The sequence below is a fragment of the Manis pentadactyla genome, chromosome 13 (assembly GCF_030020395.1).
Source record: "Manis pentadactyla isolate mManPen7 chromosome 13, mManPen7.hap1, whole genome shotgun sequence".
Classification (NCBI taxonomy): Eukaryota; Metazoa; Chordata; class Mammalia; order Pholidota; family Manidae; genus Manis; species Manis pentadactyla.
In genome coordinates, this window is record NC_080031.1 from 99,017,928 (window position 1) to 99,043,948 (window position 26,021).

The 26,021-nt window shown below is 38.2% G+C and overlaps 1 protein-coding gene across 9 annotated transcripts in view; it reads right to left on the reverse strand.

The window, feature by feature from the left end:
• Positions 1-26,021, reverse strand: part of FAM13B (family with sequence similarity 13 member B) — a 123,178-nt gene that overhangs the window by 58,922 nt on the left and 38,235 nt on the right. For all 9 annotated transcript variants that reach the window (XM_036897518.2, XM_036897539.2, XM_036897513.2 and 6 more), the window contains 5 exons: positions 7,274-7,440; positions 5,771-5,961; positions 5,065-5,277; positions 668-845; positions 234-375 (listed from right to left, as the gene is read on the reverse strand). In XM_036897518.2, coding sequence (XP_036753413.2) covers positions 234-375; positions 668-845; positions 5,065-5,277; positions 5,771-5,927 — 690 coding nt within the window. In that variant the 5' untranslated portion in view covers positions 5,928-5,961; positions 7,274-7,440. The remainder of the gene's footprint in view (positions 1-233; positions 376-667; positions 846-5,064; positions 5,278-5,770; positions 5,962-7,273; positions 7,441-26,021) is intronic.

A 26,021-nucleotide genomic window follows, 5' to 3' on the forward strand; every position in this document is an offset into this window, starting at 1 on the left:
TACTCTAGTTTCAATGCCGTTCCCATAATATCCAAACTGAGAACAAGACGTTGTTCAGAAAAAATATTATATTTGTGTACTACATGGATGTGTCACCTATGACTGATTTCGTGTAATAACCAAGAGAATTGCTTCCAGTTTAGTACTTAAAAATTCCACTTAAGTTCGTGCCAAGCACTTGTAAGCATATATTTCTTTTAATTCTCCAAGTAGAATATTTAAAATATTCCCACCTGCTCAGTAATTGAACTCAGATCATTAGATGAAAAATCTTCCTCTTCATTCTCAAAAAACTCATAGTAATTTTCCAGCAGTCCAGCCATTATCCTGCTCACTATTTCTTGCTCTTTCAGATCTTCCACATCTGTGTAAATGCTAAGAATGAAAGTCCAAATTGAACTGAGAGTTTTTAAATCAATCACACATAAGGTAAGAATACAACCAATGAGTCACTTAATAAACCTGAGGATTTGTCATCATTCTGTGCCTCAGTTCACCCATCTATAAAGCCTACCTAATTTGTACCCTGTTCACAGTAATGCTAGATTAATCAGATCTACTATAAAAAATAATGGTTCATCAAGCAACCTATCTTTGGAAGATGGTATAATGGTTCTTATTTCACAGATTTTTTTTTAATTAAACAAAAATTTATGGAAAAACTTACTGGAAGACATCTGGACCAAAAACAGCAGCCAAAGAGTTTGCAGACCAAATTTCTTCATGATGTGATGCTACGTTGGCTAAAAACCTACACAGGAACTTTAACAAACTGTAATTAACAGGCGGAAGCTGCTGCAAGAGGAACCTCAACTTTCTTCCAAATTCATCTTCATTATTATAATCTATAAAACATAAAGGTTTTTTTACATGAAGTAAAAGCAAAGCTCAGACATTTTGCCAGGTTCACATTACTCCACAGTCATCACTTTTTTACTATAACAATTCAAAACCTCTTCACTTCCTCCTCCAGAGGCCAAATGCCTTAGGGCTCTGCATTTCATTTAAGTGGAAGAGAAGAGTCACAAAGAAGGAACTCAACCCCCTCAATTGCTGGAGGATGTGTTCCCCATCTATTACTCATTGGCCCCACTATTCTAATTTTTTTTTCCATCACACTGTCTCTTGCACGACTGTACCTGTGTTTCCAAATTAGTGGTGCCATATTAAGTTACAGCAAGTCAAAGCACACTGGCCAGTGCTAGTCAACACCAACCAGAGTAAGCAAAGAAGCAATTTAACCAGCTAATATTATCAGGGATACGTTTCTACTTGGATGACTGGAAAAACAAGGAAGGTCTAGGGTGAGTGACTTTCCTTCTTCCTCTAACATCACAAAAACAATTAACTTCAGCAGTAGCAAGAGAACAAAATAAGAAGGAATTCCACTTGTTTTTCTCCCCTAAACTGATATTGGTTTCTGTTTACCATGTGAATTTTCAAGTAGCAGAAGGTAGACCTTGTATTTATCATGGCAATGAGATTTCCTTAACAGAAACTAGACCTGTATCAACCTGATTGGTGAGGACCCCACTTGGGAGAGATCTTTTCTCAGAGGCACCTTAAAAATTAAGTAATTTATTGCTTCAATAGTAAAAGTCAACCCATTATATTTCATGTTATATTTTTCTTCAGGTTCTTAAAATTGATTTACAGAACAATTCTAGGTAACATGGTCATGATGTTGGCCATCTCTGCAAAACATCACAAATCTAGGATGTTTATCAGCAAAGGCTATAGTCACTTAAGTGATTTTCATTTAAAATTTAAAATGCAACCAATAACAATTATTCTGTATTTTGTAATATTATCAACTGTCCGTTCAAATGAACCAGTACTTTGATTTTAGTAGATGAACAGCCACTGGATTAAGTTTTTTAAACCACCATGCCTATAATTGGTGGCAACTCTTAACAACTAGGCACTTAGCAGAAAAGGACTATTTAAGAAAATCATGTACATCAACTCAAAAGAACATGTGCAAGGAATATTATAAATATGACTGCAGCAACACAGACAAATTACATGTAACATCTCTAATTAACCATCTAATATATCCTTATATCTACTTTATCATTTATTTCTCTTCTATCTCGCTAAAGGCCCTTTAGATTAGCTCTATGGTGGCAGAGGTTTTTTCCAGTTTTGTTCACTGCTGCATTCCCACAATCTAAAACAGTGCCTGGCATATAGCAGATGTTCATTAAATATTAGTTGAATAAGCTGAATGAATACATAATAAATGAAAAAAGATGGATTCCTAAAACATTTGATTTGATGGGGTGGTAAAATTGTGGGCAATCGTTTTTACCTGAAATACTGTCCATGTTGCTCTATTATCGTTTGTGCACATTTCCACTCCACAAAAATATTTATAACAGGCTGCTTCTAAAGTCTTCAAAGAAGGCAGAGAAGCCATTTCTCTCTCTCTCTCTATACACACACACACACACACACACACACACAGAAGCCATTTCTCTCTCTCTACACACACACACACACCACAACACATATCTACTTAAATTTATCAAAGAAGATTCCCCTAACCAGCAATTCCTTCACCGTAACATTTTTTGGATATGTTACAACAAATTCACAAAACTGGGAATTCTGCTTTCCACCAAACCTAATGTCTACGTACTTGGACAGATCATTACAGTCTAAACCAGTGGTTATCAACATTTGACAATGAGTGGAATGGCTATCATGACTTGGGGCAAGGGGTGCCAGGAGCTTCTAGTCGGTAGAGTCCAGTAATCTTGCTGAACATCCTACAAGTCACAGGACAGCCCCTGTAAAAAAGAATTACCCATTCCAAAAAGTCAATGGTGCCAAGGGTGTGAAACCCTGTCCTGGTCAAATAAAAGGTCTTGACCTCACCAGAAACACCACATTGCAGTGTCCTGCTACCACAGAAAATAAAAAGCACTTTTTAAAAACACAAACTCAAATGCAACTGCAACAATGCTCCCTCCATGACCCTGAAAGCAATAATGTCCTCCTGTATTTGTGAATGTCACATAAAATACTGACAAAATATTTATATACAATAAATGGAAAAAGAAACCTTTGACCAGAGAACCTAGACACCTTCCCAAAAATGATTAAAGGATGAACAAAGTAAAGCAGATTATATCACAACAGAAATGCAAATATGCCTCAAGTACTGCTATGCCTGTCTGCATAGGTATTAAAGAAATGGGCATGTATGTGTGTGCGTGCATGCATATATGCACATGCGAAAGGTAAGGAAGTGGGGAATGCAGGAGAATGGTGGATTTCTCATGGTATAACAATGAAGCGCTTATGGGCCTCTAGCATTTTTGCATAGCTTAAATTCCTTCACAAATGAATGTTAATGTTAAGAATAATTAGTAGTATATACACTGTAATTCCATGAATGATAACAGTGCATGATGCTATACTTTTACATGAACACCAGTCAAAATGACAATCCTAGTGACAAAATAGTTTCTGATAGCTAGTATTAATGAGAGTCAATGGCTTTATTACCATTAAATCTTATTTCAGTTATTCATTCATAAGTTTTCACTCCACACTGAAATTATCTGATTCTAGAAACTTTAAAGACTTGTCTGCAATTTGGCAAATACAGACATATCGAACCCTACCACTATAAAAACAAAAAGAATGTCTCAAGTCATTAAAAGGGTTCAGAAAACTAACACATTACATTACAGTTTTGTCACATACTTAATGGACGCAAAACGTTTATTAGGTGACTCAGTATAAACATTTGAAAAAAGTTCCAGAAGAAATGGATTCAGAAATTCAAAAGATGTAATATTTGTTGGGAGGAAAAAAATAGCTACCCTGTGAAAAAAAGATGACATTATTGATGACACTCCATTTTGAAACCAAGTTTTTTTTTTATCCAGTTAGCACAATAAAAGAACAAAATTGATTCAGGCTAACCATTCTTGAATATAGCAAATTCAAAACGAGCCCTAATATCTAGCTCCACAAAAGAAAACACATAAGAGGGTCATAAAGTATCTTTGTATTGACTTTACACATAAATCAGAGGCACCCACCAATTTAGGCTCACAGGTATTTAAAATTTAAGAAAAAGTAAGATGGGTAAATACTCTTAAAAGGAAATCTTCCTTCTCTGACTCTCTGACTACATACTGCTTAAGAATACACACCACATAGTCTAAAATGTCCAGCTACAACAGCAATAGGCATTAAGGAAGTAGTTGTAATTTCTTAACAGCACTGAGTTCCTCTTGAAGCTTCAATTCAAAAATTTAGAGGGATTCCATAATACAAAGAGAAAAGCCAGAAAAAAAATTTTTTTAATTTAAAAATACATAATTAAAAATTTTTTAATTTAAAAAAAACTTTGCAAATTTTCCTATATAATGGAACATGTCACTCCATTACATACACTGAATACTATTTAGCCTCTAGGAACAGAAAAGTAATTCCTCATTTCTTGGTTCTTTTACCTTTATTTTTCCTGTCGCTATGCCATTCCAGCTAAGTCACCACCAAAACACTAACCCAACAAGGACAAATCAATTTTGTTTTTCTTTATTTGGCTTGGTGATATTTTATTTCCTGCAGGCAGGTGTCCAAGAACAAGCTTTAGGTATATTCCAAACCTAGAATCAAAGTTGTCTCTGGTTTCTGCTAGAAAGTTCTATCAAACCAATAAACACCTTAAGAGTAACATTACCACTAAGCAACGTCACTGGCTATGATTGGACATCCTGCCACACTTATTACTTTACATATTTTTTCTTCTTTCCCTGTGCTCCTATTCCTTGTTGTTTGTCTCCTGCTTTTCATCCTTCTCCTCACCCTGTACCATAGGCTTACTAATAATAAAAAGTAAATAGCACTACAGGGGACTAAGAAGTTGCCATTCCCTTGACAAGATAGACCATACAGCCCCTAGGAGTATACATCCCCAAACAGGGATGTAAGAAATTAAACTCAGAACTACTATAATTAGTGTTTACATGTCAAGATTTCTAAAAGGTAAGGACTTTGAAATTAATATTAAATGACTGATTGGTAAGAATCAAGTTATGCTACCTTGAGAATGCTGCATCAAGTGAATATGCAAACTGCCAGGGATAACAGGTTCGGGAAGTTCTTGAAGGAAAAACCTAAGAAGACTAATAGCTGAGGGAACATCTGCTTCCTTAACCAAATCCACCTCTTCTCCGCTGTCGTATCTCTGCCGAAGCCACTCCACCGTCTCAGCATTTCCGTTGACTTGAAAAAGTCCTTGTTGCTCCAGACCTCCTACATTAGCTCAAGGCAAAAATTAAATAAGCTTCAACTTGGCTATATATGTTCATTCTCCAATCAACTTAAAATATTCATACTTTTGGAAAGCCATTCTTGACTCCTGATCAGGCTAAACAGCATCAAATTATACATCTAGAAACACACAGTCTCTGTCCTGAGGAATATTCTATTTTATCCCATCCTGTAGTACCCATTAAAAATATTCCTATCATCTAGTAACCATAATGTTGTTCAAGTAATTGTACATTAATGATATCTATCTATCTATCTATCTATATATATATATTCCTATCACCCTTCCCCCAACCAAGACAGACTATGTGAGGCATTTCGAAGTACATGAGTTTTAAGTAAAAAAATACACTGAAAGAACTATTGTTTTTCCTCACTGTATTTTGGACTTTTCATACAAAAAAAAATCCAAGGCCAAAAGGGATAAGTTGTGTTTATTAACAAAGGCTAGCCCTCTTAGTAAGGAAATTTATACCATGTTCCTCAATATAGTCCACAACGTGGCGGACTATGAATGGAACTTCACTGTCTGGATGTCCTCCCTGCTGCAGCTCATCAAGTGGAATTCCAAATATTTTGCTAGCAAGAACGGAGTTGCAGTTACTCAAGGAAGGGGAGGAGCTCTTCCTCATATCTTTTTGCAGCCAGAAATCAAAGCTGTCTTTTCTGCCAAATGAAAGACAAAAAAAAAAAATTAAAGAAAAAGACTACAATGACCAACAGGTGTCAATATGACTAAATACATTAAAGAAAAATGCTTTAGACCTAAAAGTGTTCTCATCCATTAAATATGTTCCAGTTATCAAGCCCACAGTGTGTTCTACAAATAAAGCTCAATACAAGCAGCTAAGCATTTTCTATACTATGTATAGTTACTTCTTAATGTTCCCTTTAGTATTTGCATATTTATCAAACAATGTCAAAGTTGACCATTAAAGTTGGCAAAGACATTAATGTCCCAAAGGCAAGTTAAGGGACAAACATGCCTCTCACAGGACTCATACTGACCAAACTATTAATGACGTAGGTAAAAGGCCAAACTAATCATCTTTATACTCTGCTATATGAAGCCCATCTCACCCCTTAATTCATAAGCACCCAAAACAGGAGAGTATCACTTTTTATAAACAAATGGGCAAATAATCACTTTTTATAAATAATGGGCTAATAAGACAAGACTAATCAGTTTTTTTATTTTTTTTGAAAAGTTTTTATTTCCCTGTTTCACAAATAAAGCTGGCTGAGTTGACTGCTGACTAATCAGTTATTATTTCCATGTAACAGAGCAGTCATGTTTTTATAAATGAAGGAACTTTTTCAGTTCTAGACATCAATTTTCAATGAGACTGTTCTTTTATCAATACTAAAAGAAAAAAATTCCAGTCACTTTAGTTCAAAAAAATAAATTATATGTCTTAACTTTGTAGGAACTGTGATCAGTAAAGCAGTGGGAGAAAATGGTGCTTCCAGTATCTGAAGCATCAAAGAACAAGCAATCCCAAGAAAGACTCATTTTCTAAAATAAAATAGTCACTTTATGTGGGAAAGGACTATTTTTAAAAGAAAGAAAACTTTCTTCAAAGTTGATAACAAAATGAGACCCAGTGGGCCTTTTTCATCATCTTAGAGAAACAATTCCTTTCTCACTTAAGAGCAAGATAACAGAGCAAAAAAATAAACCTAAACAGGATTGTAAAGTTTACAAAAATAAGCACCACGTATATAGTAGTTGTATCCACTGGATCAAGAGATTGGGAAACAACATGACTGGGAAGCAATCCGTCCAACTTAACAGAAATTAACTTCAGCAAAATGGCACAAATTTAGTTTTAAACAAGCAAGATTCATTCTTCAACACATCTGGCACTAGCTAGTAAGTACAAACCCTCAAGTTAATAATCAAATAGCAGCAACAGGAATAAACTCCAAAACCCCTGGATTTATACAATATGGAATAGTTGCCATTTTGAAAACTTACCTTTAAGTACTTAAACGCCTAAGTTTAAAAAATGGCTTCTGCACCAGCTACCCTCACTGAGCAAGCATTCTTTTGTCATTTATGGTTGTTTGAGATTATGGCAGAAGATCAGCCTGTAGTTCCTCATTGAAGAAACACAGAACTCGATCAGTACTTCAGCAGTTAATCTACAAAAGAAAAAAGCAGTTCTTTCAATTTCCCAAAACATCTGTATCTGTGAGAAAAGACTAGAAAATAATCAGTTAGTCCATGTAGGAGGGCACCTATGCTGAAAAGCATTCTTTTGCCTGAAAAATCTGTGACCTAGTTTGAAGCAAAATCTTCGCACAAAATTTGCAGATTTTCAAATTATGACTTTCAAATTATTATGGGGAGGATTAAAGATAGCAGCATGAGAGATGAGACAGATACGAATCTTTCTCCTAAAAATAAATTAATTGCACAGGAGCATCTTGGACAGTACACATCTTCAGGGATTATACTATTCAACCCATTTTCTTCAATGGACCCTCCATGTGAACATACATGCACCCCACTCAGCTCCATTCTGTCCTCATACACTCAAAACTAAACATGGAGGCATTTTCAGATCAAAGAATCAAAGACATGATTTTAAGCTTATAACTGCCCTTATGTACTTTATTGTTTTCTTTGTATGTAACAAATGCTTTCTTAGCAGAACATACTTTGAGTTTTCTGATTTGGAGAGGCAATAGCACATGATGCAAAACAGCAGTTGACAGAACCAGAAAGACTGACATTTGAATGTCAATTCCACCATTCTGTGAACAAATTCCCTATCTCCAAGCCTGGGTTTCCTTATATAAAATAAGAGTAAGTCCAAACAGCCTGTTAAACTTAACTCAGATAATATTAGCATGCAATGAAGAATCAGTTTCCTTTCTCTTTGCATTAATGTAAAAGGACTAACAAATCAGTTGGGGAGAGAGGGAAAACCTGTTTGGCAATGTGTTTAATATTTGGTTTCATCATCCTCTCTGAATTCTAGTAATCTATTTTTAAATCTCTTAGTAAGTTCAGTAAACTACACAACTACACTCTGCTCAAGAGGATTCAGGTAAGCATAAAAGTATTATCATTCAGGTGGTTTTCAAAAGTCTTATTAGTAAAATATACCTCAAGGAAGAACATTAAAAACTGAGAAGGGGGCGGATTAAGGATAGCAGCATGAGAGGTGAGACAGAAACCTCCCAAAAGCACATACAATATGAAAATAAAGGAAATACATCAAATCCTGAAAGAGCAACAGGAAAGAAGGCTGTGCCAGACTGTCTACAACCAGGGGAACCCAGCAGACCTCAAGGAAAAGGGTGAAGTAGCAAAGCCATGATCCAGAGGAACCCAAGCCATTCCCCCATCCCAGCTCACTGGAGGGAGGAAGAGAAATGGAGCAGGGAGGGAGTGGAGGCCTAGGACTGCTGAACACCAAGTCCTGGAGATCTGCTCTAGAAGCACAAACCTACATTACATGGTACTCTGGAGATCAGTGGGGTTGGAAAGGTAAGACAGGTGGAACACTTGGAGAGACTGAGATTCGAATTGCTTGTGGAAAACAGGGATCCACGTCCAGCAGCTCTGGGACAACAGAAAGGTGGGCAGTCTTCCTAACAGCAAGAGGGCTGCTACAGCGGCAAGGAATGCATAGAGTTGCTGTTCAGGAGAAAGGACAGGTGGACAAAAGTGGGTGCGCACTGCCCAGCAGGTTGGGAACTTCCAGGAGCTTCAGGTACTCCATCCCCCTGAATGGCTATAAAGCTCCTGGGCCCCCCACTGTGATACACAGCTTGCTGCGCCTTCCTCCTGGCCAGCATCAGCTCACAAACCGGCTACCCGTGCCCTTGCATTAGGCCAGCCAGAGGGAGGTCCCGCCTATGGCAGCAATAAACGCAAAGCAAAGAGGCTTCTACCTGCATGCTCGGTCACTAGCCTTGGCAGTGGAGGCAGGTACTGCAGCCGGGAAGCAGGAAAGAGCTCTTTCCTCCCGACGCACCAGAGCTGCTTACCTACAACCCCCGACATCACTACAGAGGCTGAGCAGCTCGAGAGTAGAGCGTCTGGGCACTAGAGGGCGCCACCTACAAATACGAAATGTCAAAGGAACCTGTTTCAAACCAAAGTCCCACGAACACCAGAAAGAGGACCAAGTGAAACTGACCTCATCAATCTTCCAGAAAGGGATTTCAAAATAAAAATCATACACATGCCCATGGAGGTACACAAAAATATTCAAGAACTCAGAAAGGAATTCAGGAATGAGATACAAACGTTCAAGAACACAGTATCTTAAAAACAGGTATTTAAAAGCAGATTAGAGGAAGTAGAGGAGACAGTAAGTGAAATAGAAATTAGAGAACAGTAATACAAAGAAGATGAGGCAGAGAAAAAAGGATCTCTAGGAATGAAAGAACACTGAGAGAATTATGTGACCAATCCAAACAGAACAATATTCGCACTAAAGGGGTACCAGAAGAAGAGACAGAAAAAGGGACAGAAAGTGTCTTTGAGGAGTTAATTGCTGAAAACTTTCCCAATATGGGGAAGGAGATAGTCTCTCAGGCCATGGAGGTGCACAGACCTCCCAACACAAGGGACCCAAGGAAGACAACACAAAGACATATAATAATTAAAATGGCAAAGATCAAGGATAAGGACAGAATATTAAATGCAGCCAGAGAGAGAAAAAAGATCACATACAAAGGAAAACTCATGAGGCTATCATCAGACTTCTCAACAGAAACCTTACAAGCCAGACAGGAGCGGCATGATATAATTAATGCAATGAAGAAGAAGGGCCTCAAACCAAGAATACTCCACCCACAAGACTATCATTTAAATACGAATAAGGGATCAAACAATTTCCAAATAAGCAAAAGCTGAAAGAATTTATCTCCCAAAAACCATCTCTACAGTGTATTTTGAAAGAAGTGCTATAGATGGAAGTGTTCCTAAGGCGAAATAGCTGTCACCAGGGGAAATAAAACCACAGCAAAGAAAGCAGACCAATTAATTACGAAGCAGATGCAAAAGCAAATAAACTATATCCAAAGTCAGTCAAGGAATAGAGAAAGAGTACAGAATATGGTATCTAATATATAAAGAATGGAGGAGGAAGAAAAAGGAGAAAAAAAAGAAAAATAACCTTTAGATTGTGTTTGTAATAACATACTAAGTAGTTAAATTTAGACACTTAGATAGTAAGGAAGTTACCCTTGAACCTTTGGTAACCAAGAATCTAAAGCCTGCAATGGCAGTAAGCACATACCTATTAATAATCACCCTAAATGTACATGGACTGAATGCACCAATCAAAAGACATAGAGCCACTGAATGGATAAAAAAGCAAGACCCATCTATATGCTGCCTACAAGAGACTCACTTCAAACTCAAAGACATACACAGACTAAAAGTAAAGGAATGGAAAAAGATACTTCATGCAACTAATAGGGAGAAAAAAGCAAGAACTGCAGTACTTCTATCAGACAAAATAGACTTCAAAACAAAGAAAGTAAGAAGAGACAAAGGAGGACATTACATAATGATAAAGGGGTCAATCCAACAAGAGGATATAACCAATATAAATATCGATTCTCACAACATAGAAGCACGTACAAATGTGAAACAAATATTAACAGAAGTAAATGGGGAAATAGAATGTAATAGATCAATTGAGGAGACTTCAACACACCACTTCCTCCAAAGGACATATCAATCAGAAAGAAAATAAGTAAGGAGACAGAAGCACTGAACAACACATTAGAACAGATGGACCTAACAGACATCTACAGAACACTCCACCCAAAAACAGGATACACATTCTTCTCAGTGCACATGGAAGATTTTCAAGAAAAGATCATATACTAGGCTACAAAAAGAGCCTCAGTAAATTCAAAAGGATTGAAATTGTACCAACCAGCTTCTCAGACCACAAAGGTATGAAACTAGAAATAAATTATGCAAAGAAAACAAAAAAGCCCACAAACACATGGAGGCTTAACAACATGCTCCTAAATAATCAATTGACCAATGACCAAATAAAAGCAGAGATCAAGCGATATATGGAGACAAATGAAAACAAAAACTCAATACCCCACAATCTGTGGGATGCAGCGAAGGTTGTTCTAAGAGCAAAACATATTGCAATACAGGCTTACCTCAAGAAAGAAGAACAATCCAAAATGAAAAGCCTAACTCACAATTAATGAAACTAGAAAAAGAAGAACAAATGAGGTTCCGAAATAGGTAGAAGGAGAGACATAATAAAGATCAGAGCATAAATAAATAAAACTAAGAAGAATAAAAGGACAAAGAATCGATGAAACCAGGAGCTGGTTTTTTGAAAAAATAAACAAAAGAGATAAACTCCTATCCAGACTTATCAAGAAAAATAGAGTCTACACATATAAGCAGAATCAGAAATGAGAAAGGAAAAATCACTAGTCACCACTGAAATACAAAGAATTATAAGAAAATACTATGAAAAATTATATGCTAACAAATTGGATAACCTAGAAGAAATGGACAACTTTCTAGAAAAATACAACCTTCCAAGGCTGACCAAGGAATAAACAGAAAATCTGAACAGACCAATTACCATCAATAAAATTGAACTGGTAATCAAAAAACTACCTAAGAACAAAATCCCTGGACCAGATGGCCTCACAGAAAAACTTTATTAAACATTTAGTGAAGACCTAATACCCATCCTCCTGAAAGTTTTCCAGAAAGTAGAAGAGGAGGGAATACTTCCAAACTCATTCTATGAAGCCAACATCACTCTAATACCAAAACCAGACAAAGACACCACAAAAAAAAAGAAAATTACAGACTAATATCCCTGATGAACATAGATGCAAAAAAATACTCAACAAAGTGTTAGCAAACCAAATTCAGAAGAACATCAAAAAGATCATCCATCATAATCAAGCAGGATTTAATTCCAGGGATGCAAGAATGGTATAACATTCGAAAATCCATCAACATCATCCACAACATCAACAAAAAGAAGGACAAAAGCCACATGATCATATCCATAGATGCTAAAAGAGCATTCAACAAAATTCAACATCCATTCATAATAAAAACTCACAACAAAATGGGTATATAGAGCAAGTACCTAAGGTTACATATGACAAACCCACAGCAAACATACTTAACAGCAAGAAGCTGAAAGCCTTTACTTTAAGATCAAGAACAAGACAAGCATGCCCACTCTCCCCACTTTTATTCAATGTAGTTCTGGAGGTCCTAGACATGGCAGTCAGACAACACAAAGAAATAAAAGGCATCCAGACTGGTAAGGAAGAAGTTAAACTTCACTGTTTGCAGATGACATGATATTGTACATAAAAAACCCTAAAGAATCCACCCCAAAACTACTAGAACTAATAACTGAATTCAGCAAAGTTGCAGGATACAAAATGAATACACATCTGTCTAGTGATGAACTAGCCGAAAGAGAAATCAAGAAAACATTCCATTCACAACTGCATCCAAAAGAATAAAATATCTTGGAATAAACCTAACCAAGGAAGTGAAAGACCCATACCCTGAAAACTACAAGACACTCATGAGAGAAATTAAAGAAGATACTAAAAAATGGAAACACATCCCATGCTCATGGATAGGAAGAATTAATATTGTCAAAATGGCCATCCTGGGGGAGGGGCGGAAGATGGCGGCGTGAGTAGAGCAGCGGAAATCTCCTCCCAAAACAACATATATCTATGAAAATATAACAAAGACAACCCTTCCTAGAATAAAGACCAGAGGACACAGGACAATATCCAGACCACATCCACACCTGAGAGAACCCAGCGCCTCGCGAAGGGGGTAAGATACAAGCCCCGGCCCCACGGGAGCCGGGCGCCCCTCCCCCCAGCTCCCGGCGGGAGAAGAACAGGCAGAGCGGGAGGGAGACGGAGCCCAGGGCTGCCGAGCACCCAGCCCCCGCCATCCGGGCCAGAGTGCAGGGCCCTCGATACTGGGAAAACAGGGCAGCAAGAACAGTGAGCAGGCACTGGAGGCTGGGCGACAGAGGACATAAGAAAAGCGCGCGACCATTTTTTTTTTTTTTTGCTTTTTTGCTGCTTTGTTTTGGCGAGCGCTGTTTGGAAGTCTTAAAGGGACAGGGACCCCAATATTAGGGAAACAGGGCAGAAAGACCGGTGAGCAGAGGCCTGAGGCTGGCACCGGAGAATAAAGAAAAACGAACGACCACCTTTTTTTTTTTAAATAAAAAAAATTTTTTTTTTTTTTTTAATTAAAAAAATTTTTTTTTCTTGTTTTTTTTTGTGGTAGTTGTTTTGTTTTGGCGGGTGCTTTTTGGAAGTCTTAAAGGGGCAGGGCGGGCCACTTAATCCAGAGGTAGGGAATCCGGGACCTCTGGGCACCCTAACCCCTGGGCTGCAGGGAGCAGGGGGGCCCCTTACGGAGATAAATAGCCTCCCAGCAGCTCCTGCTCCAACGCGACTCCACCATCTTGGAGTAGCTGCCCGAGCCAGGCCACGCCCACAGCAACAGCGGAGATTAACTCCATAGCAGCCGGGCAGGAAGCAGAAACCCTGTCTGCATGCAGCTGCACAGCACAAGCCACTAGAGGTCGCTGTTCTCCCAGGAGAGGAGGGCCACAAACCAACAAGAAAGGAAGTCCTTCCAGCCGTCACTCGTCCCAGTTCTGCAGACTATTCCTATCACCATGAAAAGGCAAAGCTACAGGCAGACAAAGATCACAGAGACAACACCAGAGAAGGAGACAGAACTAACCAGTCTTCCTGACAAAGAATTCAAAATAAGAATCATAAACATGCTGACAGAGATGCAGAGAAATACGCAAGAAAAATGGGATGAAGTCCGGAAAGAGATCACAGATGCCAGAAAGGAGATCGCAGAAATGAAACAAACTCTGGAAGGGTTTATAAGCAGAATGGATAGAATGCAAGAGGCCATTGATGGAATTGAAATCAGAGAACAGGAACGCATGGAAGCTGACATAGAGAGAGACAAAAGGATCTCCAGGAATGAAACAATATTAAGAGAATTGTGTGACCAATCTAAAAGGAGCAATATCCGTATTATAGGGGTCCCAGAAGAAGAAGAGAGAGGCAAAGAGATGGAAAGTATCTTAGAAGAAATAATTGCTGAAAACTTCCCCACACTGGGGGAGGAAGTAATCAAACAGACCACGGAAATACACAGAACCCCCAACAGAAAGGATCCAAGAAGGGCAACACCAAGACACATAATAATTAAAATGGCAAAGATCAAGGACAAGGAAAGAGTGTTAAAGGCAGCTAGAGAGAAAAAGGTCACCTATAAAGGGAAACCCATCAGGCTAACGTCAGATTTCTCAACAGAAACCCTACAGGCCAGAAGAGAATGGCATGATATATTTAATACAATGAAACAGAAGGGCCTTGAACCAAGGATACTGTATCCAGCACGACTATCATTCAAATATGACGGTGGGATTAAACAATTCCCAGACAAACAAAAGCTGAGGGAATTTGCTTTCCACAAACCACCTCTACAGAACATCTTACAGGGACTGCTCTAGATGGGAGCACTCCTAGAAAGAGCACAGCACAAAACACCCAACATATGAAGAATCGAGGAGGAGGAACAAGAAGGGAGAGAAGAAAAGAATCTCCAGACAGTGTATATAACAGCTCAATAAGCGAGCTAAGTTAGGCAGTAAGATACTAAAGAGGCTAACCTCGAACCTTTGGTAACCACGAATTTAAAGCCTGCAATGGCAATAAGTACATATCTTTCAATAGTCACCCTAAATGTTAATGGGTTGAATGCACCAATCAAAAGACACAGAGTAACAGAATGGATAAAAAAGCAAGACCCATCTATATGCTGCTTACAAGAAACTCACCTCAAACCCAAAGACATGTACAGACTAAAAGTCAAGGGATGGAAAAACATATTTCAAGCAAACAACAGTGAGAAGAAAGCAGGGGTTGCAGTACTAATATCAGACAAAATAGACTTCAAAACAAAGAAAGTAACAAGAGATAAAGAAGGACACTACATAATGATAAAGGGCTCAGTCAAACAAGAGGATATAACCATTCTAAATATATATGCACCCAACACAGGAGCACCAGCATATGTGAAACAAATACTAACAGAACTAAAGGGGGATATAGACTGCAATGCATTCATTCTAGGAGACTTCAACACACCACTCACCCCAAAGGATAGATCCACTGGGCAGAAAATAAGTAAGGACACGGAAGCACTGAACAACACAGTAGAGCAGATGGACCTAATAGACATCTATAGAACTCTACATCCAAAAGCAGCGGGATATACATTCTTCTCAAGTGCACATGGAACATTCTCCAGAATAGACCACATACTAGGCCACAAAAAGAGCCTCAGAAAATTCCAAAAGATTGAAATCCTACCAACCAACTTTTCAGACCACAAAGGCATAAAACTAGAAATAAACTGTACAAAGAAAGCAAAGAGGCTCACAAACACATGGAGGCTTAACAACATGCTCCTAAATAATCAATGGATCAATGACCAAATCAAAATGGAGATCCAGCAATATATGGAAACAAATGACAACAACAACACTAAGCCCCAACTTCTGTGGGACACAGCAAAAGCAGTCTTAAGAGGAAAGTATATAGCAATCCAAGCATATTTAAAAAAGGAAGAGCAATCCCAAATGAAGGGTCTAATGTCACAATTATCGAAATTGGAAAAAGAAGAACAGATGAGGCCTAAGGTCAGCAGAAGGAGGGACATAATAAAGATCAGAGAAGAAATAAATAAAATTGAGAAGAATAAAACAATAGCAAAAATCAATGAAACAAAGAGCTGGTTCTTCGAGAAAATAAACAAAATAGATAAGCCTCTAGCCAGACTTATTAAGAAGAAAAGAGAGTCAACACAAATCAACAGTATCAGAAACGAGAAAGGAAAAATCACGACGGACCCCACGGAAATGCAAAGAATTATTGGAGAATACTATGAAAACCTATATGCTAACAAGCTGGGAAACCTAGGAGAAATGGACAACTTCCTAGAAAAATATAACCTTCCAAGATTGACCCAGGAAGAAACAGAAAATCTAAACAGACCAATTACCAGCAATGAAATTGAAGAGGTAATCAAAAAACTAACAAAGAACAAAACCCCCGGGCCAGATGGATTTACCTCGGAATTTTATCAGACATACAGGGAAAACATAATACCCATTCTCCTTAAAGTCTTCCAAAAAATAGAGGAGGAGGGGATACTCCCAAACTCATTCTATGAAGCTAACATCACCCTAATACCAAAACCAGGCAAAGACCCCACAAAAAAAGAAAACTACAGACCAATATCCCTGATGAACGTAGATGCAAAAATACTCAACAAAATATTAGCAAACCGAATTCAAAAATACATCAAAAGGATCATACACCATGACCAAGTGGGATTCATTCCAGGGATGCAAGGATGGTACAACATTCGAAAGTCCATCAACATCATCCACCACATCAACAAAAAGAAAGACAAAAACCACATGATCATCTCAATAGATGCTGAAAAAGCATTTGACAAAGTTCAACATCCATTCATGTTAAAAACTCTCAGCAAAATGGGAATAGAGGGCAAGTACCTCAACATAATAAAGGCCATCTATGATAAACCCACAGCCAACATTATATTGAACAGCGAGAAGCTGAAAGCATTTCCTCTGAGATCGGGAACTAGACAGGGATGCCCACTCTCTCCACTGTTATTTAACATAGTACTGGAGGTCCTAGCCACGGCAATCAGACAAAATAAAGAAATATAAGGAATCCAGATTGGTAAAGAAGAAGTTAAACTGTCACTATTTGCAGATGACATGATACTGTACATAAAAAACCCTAAAGACTCCACCCCAAAACTACTAGAACTGATATCGGAATACAGCAAAGTTGCAGGATACAAAATCAACACACAGAAATCTGTGGCTTTCCTATATACTAACAATGAACCAACAGAGAGAGAAATCAGGAAAACAACTCCATTCACAATTGCATCCAAAAAAATAAAATACCTAGGAATAAACCTAACCAAAGAAGTGAAAGACTTATACTCTGAAAACTACAAGTCACTCTTAAGAGAAATTAAAGGGGACACTAACAGATGGAAACGCATCCCATGCTCGTGGCTAGGAAGAATTAATATCGTTAAAATGGCCATCCTGCCCAAAGCAATATACAGATTTGATGCAATCCCTATGAAACTACCAGCAACATTCTTCAATGAACTGGAACAAATAATTCAAAAATTCATATGGAAACACCAAAGACCCCGAATAGCCAAAGCAATCCTGAGAAAGAAGAATAAAGTAGGGGGGATCTCACTCCCCAACTTCAAGCTCTACTATAAAGCCATAGTAATCAAGACAATTTGGTACTGGCACAAGAGCAGAGCCACAGACCAATGGAACAGACTAGAGAATCCAGACATTAACCCAGACATATATGGTCAATTAATATTTGATAAAGGAGCCATGGACATACAATGGCGAAATGACAGTCTCTTCAACAGGTGGTGCTGGCAAAACTGGACAGCTACATGTAGGAGAATGAAACTGGACCATTGTCTAACCCCATATACAAAAGTAAACTCAAAATGGATCAAAGACCTGAATGTAAGCCATGAAACCATTAAACTCTTGGAAGAAAACATAGGCGAAAACCTCTTAGACATAAACATGAGTGACCTCTTCTTGAACATATCTCCCCGGGCAAGGAAAACAACAGCAAAAATTAGTAAGTGGGACTATATTAAGCTGAAAAGCTTCTGTACAGCAAAAGACACCATCAATAGAACAAGAAGGATCCCTACAGTATGGGAGAATATATTTGAAAACGACACATCCGATAAAGGCTTGACGTCCAGAATATATAAGGAGCTCTCACGCCTCAACAAACAAAAAACAAATAACCCAATTAAAAAATGGGCAGAGGAACTGAACAGACAGTTCTCCAAAAAAGAAATACAGATGGCCAACAGACACATGAAAAGATGCTCCACATCGCTAATTATCAGAGAAATGCAAATTAAAACTACAATGAGGTATCACCTCACACCAGTAAGGATGGCTGCCATCCAAAAGACAAACAACAACAAATGTTGGCGAGGCTGTGGAGAAAGGGGAACCCTCCTACACTGCTGGTGGGAATGTAAGTTAGTTCAACCATTGTGGAAAGCAGTATGGAGGTACATCAAAATGCTCAAAACAGACTTACCATTTGACCCAGGAATTCCACTCCTAGGAATTTACCCTAAGAATGCAGCAATCAAGTTTGAGAAAGACAGATGCACCCCTATGTTTATTGCAGCACTATTTACAATAGCCAAGAATTGGAAGCAACCTAAATGTCCATCAATAGATGAATGGATAAAGAAGATGTGGTACATATACACAATGGAATACTACTCAGCTATAAGAAAAGGGCAAATCCAATCATTTGCAGCAACATGGATGGAGCTGGAGGGTATTATGCTCAGTGAAACAAGCCAAGCGGAGAAAGAGAAATACCAAATGATTTCACTTATCTGTGGAATATAAGAACAAAGGAAAAACTGAAGGAACAAAACAGCAGCAGAATCACAGAACTCAAGAATGGACTAACAGGTACCAAAGGGAAAGGGACTGGGGAGGATGGGTGGGTAAGGAGGGATAAGGGGGGGAGAAGTAGGGGGGTATTAAGATTAACATGCATGGGGGGGTAGGAGAAAAGGGAGGGCTGTACAACACAGAGAAGGCAAGTAGTGATTCTACAACATTTTGCTATGCTGATGGACAGTGACTGTAAAGGGGTTTATAGGGGAGACCTGGTATAGGGGAGAGCCTAGTAAACATAATATTCGTCATGTAAGTATAGATTAGTGATAGCAAAAAAAAAAAAAAAAAAGTGCAGTTCCTGTGTGGTAACCTCCAACGAGTTCTACACAAGGGTATAAAGGGCATATAAAAGTGTAGGCAAAGGGTCTGTTTGTGTTTATACAGAGGATCAAAGCCTAATTGGGCTACCCCGAAAATGAACTAAGATACGATATGAAAAAGAACTTCCAACATCTGCACCCTCTGGAAGACTCATGCCAGAAGATGATCATCAAAAAACCCCAACAAAGATCCACGCACTGCTACAGCTGTAGATGCACTCATCCCACCAGTTCCTGGACCTGCCATGGGAATGAGGAAGGAGATATCGAAGCTGGCCTGTGCATACAGTAAAACAACAAAATTGGACTGGATCTATACTGTTGGAACTCAACCAAGAATTTGGAGAAGTGCAAATTGTAGCGCTCCAAAGTCTTACAACTACAAACTATTTATTGTTAAAAGAACATATGGCATGTGAACAGTCCCCAGGAATGGGTTGTTTTAATTTGTCTGATTTCTCTCAGACTGTTCAAGTTCATTTGGACAATATCCACCATATCATAGATAAGTTTTCACAAATGCCTAAGGTGCCTAACTGGTTTTCTTGGTTTCACTGCAGATGGCTGGTAATTACAGATATGCTTTGGTTATGTAACTATACTCCTATTATGTTAATGTGTGTGTGCAATTTAAGTAGTAGCTTAAAACCTATACATGCTGAAGTTACTCTACAAGAAGATATATCAAAGAAATAATCAATCTTCCCAAGTTTTCTTCCGCCTGCTACTTCTATAGCTTTTCTTCTTCCTTCCTAATTACAACCCTTAAATAGAATTCGTGCCTCATATCAAATTTACCGAGTATCATAATTCTTCCAAGTGGTAAAGATACCTCAAGACAAATGCTGGGCATAGAAGCCACAGGGCATAAATATGCAAAGAAGTAAAAAGCTAACTTTTTCAAACAATAAGTCTTCTCTCTCACTTACCAACTTCACATTTCCCTGTATGGCCCCGGAAGATGACTGGTTAGCCAGAGACGGGTAAGATTCCTCAAGGGAGGAACAACCTAAGACAGGCACAGTCGCAGGGGGGCCATCAGGTGAGAAATTGGGGATCAACAGAGGTGAGGCTTAGAACCTCACCCCCCCTGTTCTGAGAGAAATCTTCTGCATACGTGGATGTTTTATTGCCCTGGTCTAGCTTGGATTAACACATAGTCTACAGGCACACACCTGATCATCTACATGTGCTCTCTTACAACACTAAACTATGTTTTCTACCTTTATCTTGTATCTACCTACCACTTCAGCATTTTATTAAAAATAATAATAATAAAGAGAGAAATGTGGTATCCACATATAAATCAAGTATAAAAACCAAATGAGTATTCATATTTGAACTGACTGTTTAGAGTTCATAATGCATGAGCAAAACCGAAAGTTTCTGTGATGACTGCCCTTGTACTGTTCACTATGTAACTTATTCATTATGTAAGAATTTGTTCTACATGTAAAAACTTGTTTTTTATGCCTCAGAAGATTGGAGACTGACAAAAATTAGGCTTGGGGTGGAATAATGATTGTGCATTGAGCATTGACTCCCCTATACAGAATTTTATTGTCGTTAACAACCATTTGATCAATAAATATGAGAGATGCCCTCACAAAAAAAAAAAAAAAAAAGGACAGACTTCCAATGGTAAAATAAATAAGTAACCGGGATGTAAGGTATAGCATAAGGAATATAGTCAAGATATTGTAACAGCCTGGTAGGGTGATAGCTGGAACCTAGAATTATGTATATAAATGTTCTACCACTGTGTTGTACACTTGAAACTCATGTAATGTAATACTGTGTGTCAACTACCCTTCAATAAAAAATAATTATTAAAAAAAAAAAAAAAAAAAAAAGTAAACTCAAAATGGATCAAAGACCTGAATGTAAGCCATGAAACCATTAAACTCCTGGAAGAAAACATAGGCGAAAACCTCTTAGACATAAACATGAGTGACCTCTTCTTGAACATATCTCCCCGGGCAAGGAAAACAACAGCAAAAATGAGTAAGTGGGACTATATTAAGCTGAAAAGCTTCTGTACAGCAAAAGACACCATCAATAGAACAAGAAGGATCCCTACAGTATGGGAGAATATATTTGAAAATGACACATCCGATAAAGGCTTGACGTCCAGAATATATAAGGAGCTCTCACGCCTCAACAAACAAAAAACAAATAACCCAATTAAAAAATGGGCAGAGGAACTGAACAGACAGTTCTCCAAAAAAGAAATACAGATGGCCAACAGACACATGAAAAGATGCTCCACATCGCTAATTATCAGAGAAATGCAAATTAAAACTACAATGAGGTATCACCTCACACCAGTAAGGATGGCTGCCATCCAAAAGACAAACAACAACAAATGTTGGCGAGGCTGTGGAGAAAGGGGAACCCTCCTACACTGCTGGTGGGAATGTAAGTTAGTTCAACCATTGTGGAAAGCAGTATGGAGGTACATCAAAATGCTCAAAACAGACTTACCATTTGACCCAGGAATTCCACTCCTAGGAATTTACCCTAAGAACGCAGCAATCAAGTTTGAGAAAGACAGATGCACCCCTATGTTTATTGCAGCACTATTTACAATAGCCAAGAATTGGAAGCAACCTAAATGTCCATCAATAGATGAATGGATAAAGAAGATGTGGTACATATACACAATGGAATACTACTCAGCTATAAGAAAAGGGCAAATCCAATCATTTGCAGCAACATGGATGGAGCTGGAGGGTATTATGCTCAGTGAAACAAGCCAAGCGGAGAAAGAGAAATACCAAATGATTTCACTTATCTGTGGAATATAAGAACAAAGGAAAAACTGAAGGAACAAAACAGCAGCAGAATCACAGAACTCAAGAATGGACTAACAGGTACCAAAGGGAAAGGGACTGGGGAGGATGGGTGGGTAGGGAGGGATAAGGGGGGGAGAAGTAGGGGGGTATTAAGATTAACATGCATGGGGGGTAGGAGAAAAGGGAGGGCTGTACAACACAGAGAAGGCAAGTAGTGATTCTACAACATTTTGCTATGCTGATGGACAGTGACTGTAAAGGGGTTTATAGGGGAGACCTGGTATAGGGGAGAGCCTAGTAAACATAATATTCTTCATATAAGTGTAGATTAGTGATAGCAAAAAAAAAAAAAAAAAAAAAAGTGCAGTTCCTGTGTGGTAACCTCCAACGAGTTCTACACAAGGGTATAAAGGGCATATAAAAGTGTAGGCAAAGGGTCTGTTTGTGTTTATACAGAGGATCAAAGCCTAATTGGGCTACCCCAAAAATGAACTAAGATACGATATGAAAAAGAACTTCCAACATCTGCACCCTCTGGAAGACTCATGCCAGAAGATGATCATCAAAAAACCCCAACAAGGATCCACGCACTGCTACAGCTGTAGATGCACTCATCCCACCAGTTCCTGGACCTGCCATGGGAATGAGGAAGGAGATATCTAAGCTGGCCTGTGCATACAGTAAAACAACAAAATTGGACTGGATCTATACTGTTGGAACTCAACCAAGAATTTGGAGAAGTGCAAATTGTAGCGCTCCAAAGTCTTACAACTACAGACTATTTACTGTTAAAAGAACATATGGCATGTGAACAGTCCCCAGGAATGGGTTGTTTTAATTTGTCTGATTTCTCTCAGACTGTTCAAGTTCAGTTGGACAATATCCACCATATCATAGATAAGTTTTCACAAATGCCTAAGGTGCCTTAATGGTTTTCTTGGTTTCACTGCAGATGGCTGGTAATTACAGATATGCTTTGGTTATGTAACTATACTCCTATTATGTTAATGTGTGTGTGCAATTTAAGTAGTAGCTTAAAACCTATACATGCTGAAGTTACTCTACAAGAAGATATATCAAAGAAATAATCAATCTTCCCATGTTTTCTTCCGCCTGCTACTTCTATAGCTTTTCTTCTTCCTTCCTAATTACAACCCTTAAATAGAATTCGTGCCTCATATCAAATCTACCGAGTATCATAATTCTTCCAAGTGGTAAAGATACCTCAAGACAAATGCTGGGCATAGAAGCCACAGGGCATAAATATGCAAAGAAGTAAAAAGCTAACTTTTTCAAACAATAAGGCTTCTCTCTCACTTACCAACTTCACATTTCCCTGTATGGCCCCGGAAGATGACTGGTTAGCCAGAGACGGGTAAGATTCCTCAAGGGAGGAACAACCTAAGACAGGCACAGTCGCAGGGGGGCCATCAGGTGAGAAATTGGGGATCAACAGAGGTGAGGCTTAGAACCTCACCCCCCCTGTTCTGAGAGAAATCTTCTGCATACGTGGATGTTTTATTGCCCTGGTCTAGCTTGGATTAACACATAGTCTACAGGCACACACCTGATCATCTACATGTGCTCTCTTACAACACTAAACTATGTTTTCTACCTTTATCTTGTATCTACCTACCACTTCAGCATTTTATTAAAAATAATAATAATAAAGAGAGAAATGTGGTATCCACATATAAATCAAGTATAAAAACCAAATGAGTATTCATATTTGAACTGACTGTTTAGAGTTCATAATGCATGAGCAAAACCGAAAGTTTCTGTGATGACTGCCCTTGTACTGTTCACTATGTAACTTATTCATTATGTAAGAATTTGTTCTACATGTAAAAACTTGTTTGTTATGCCTCAGAAGATTGGAGACTGACAAAAATTAGGCTTGGGGTGGAATAATGATTGTGCATTGAGCATTGACTCCCCTATACAGAATTTTATTGTCGTTAACAACCATTTGATCAATAAATATGAGAGATGCCCTCACAAAAAAAAAAAAAAAAAAAAAAAAAAAAAAAGGACAGACTTCCAATGGTAAAATAAATTAGTAACCGGGATGTAATGTATAGCATAAGGAATATAGTCAAGATATTGTAACAGCCTGGTAGGGTGATAGCTGGAACCTAGAATTATGTATATAAATGTTCTACCACTGTGTTGTACACTTGAAACTCATGTAATGTAATACTGTGTGTCAACTACCCTTCAATAAAAAATAATTATTGAAAAAAAAAAAAAAAAAAAAATGGCCATCCTACCTAAAGCAATCCACAGATTCAATGCAATCCCTATCAAAATACCAATAGCACTCTTAGAGGAAAGAGTTCTAAAATTCATATGGAACCACAAAAGACCCCAAATAGCCAAAACAATACTGAGAAGGAAGAATAAAGCTGGGCAGATTACACTCTCCAACTTCAAGCTCTAGTACAAAGCGACAGTAATTAAAACAATTTGGTACTGGCACAAGAATAGACCAATAATCAATGGAACAGAATAAAGAGCCCAGATATAAACCCAAGCATATATGGTCAATTAATATACGATAAAGGAGCCATGGACATACAATGGGGAGATGACAGCTTCTTCAACAACTGGTGTTGGCAAACCTAGACATTTACATGTGAGAGACTGAAACTGGATTATTGTCTAACTCCATAAACAAAAGTAAACTCAAAATGGATCAGAGACCTGAATATAAGTCATTAAACCATAAAATGCTCAGAAAAAAACCTAGGCAAAAATCTCTTGAATATAAACATGAGCAACTTCTTCCTGAACGCATCTCTGCAAGCAAGGGAAACAAAAGCAAAATGAGCAAATGGGACTATATCAAACTAAAAATTTTCTGTACAGCAAAGGACATCATAAGTAGAAAAGGCATCCTACAGTATGGGAGAATATATTTGTAAATGACATATCTGACAAGGGGTTAACATCCAAAATATATAAAGAACTCACACACCTCAACACCCAAAAAACAAATTTAAAAATCCTATTAAAAAACCCTACTAAAAAATGGGCGGAGGATATGACCAGACACTTCTCCAAAGAAGAAATTCAGATGACTAACAGGCACATGAAAAGATGCTCCACATCACTAATTAACAGAGAAATACAAGTTAAAACTACAATGAGATATCACCTCACACCAGTCAGGATGGCCAACATCCAAAAGATTAGGAACAACAAGTGCTGGCGAGGATGCGGAGAAAGGGGAATCCTCTTAAACTGCTGGTGGGAATGTAAATTATACTTCAACCATTGTGGAAAGCAATATGAAAGTTCCTTAAAAAACTTACAATAGAAATACTACTTGACCCAGGAATTCCTCTCCTAGGAATTTACCCAAAGAAAACAAGTTCTCAGATTCAAAAAGATAATGCACCCCTATGTTTATTGCAGCACTATTTACAATAGCCAAGATATGGAAGCAACCTAAGTGTCCATCAGTAGATGAATGGATAAAGAAGTGGTACATATACACAATGGAATATTATTCAGCCATAAGAAGAAAACAAATCCTACCATTTGCAACAACATTGATGCAGCTGGAGGATATTATGCTCAGTGAAATAGCCAGGCAGAGAAAGACAAATACCAAATGATTTCCCTCATTTCTGTAGTTGTAACAACAAAGCAAAACTGAAGGAACAAAACAGCAGTAGACTCACAGACTCCAAGAGGGACTAGCGGTTACCAAAGGGGAGGGGTGGGGGAGGGGCGGTGGGGAAGGAGGGAGAAGGGGATTGAGGGGTATTATGATTAGTACACATTATGTGGGGGTGGGGGGCCCACAGGGAATACAGTGCAGCACAGAGAAGACACGTAGTGACTCTATATCACCTTACTATGCTGATGGACAGTGACTTCAATGGGGTATGGGGGGGACTTGATAATATGGGTGAATGTAGTAACCACAATGTTTTTCATGTGAAACCTTCCTAAGAGTGTATATACCTTAATTTAAA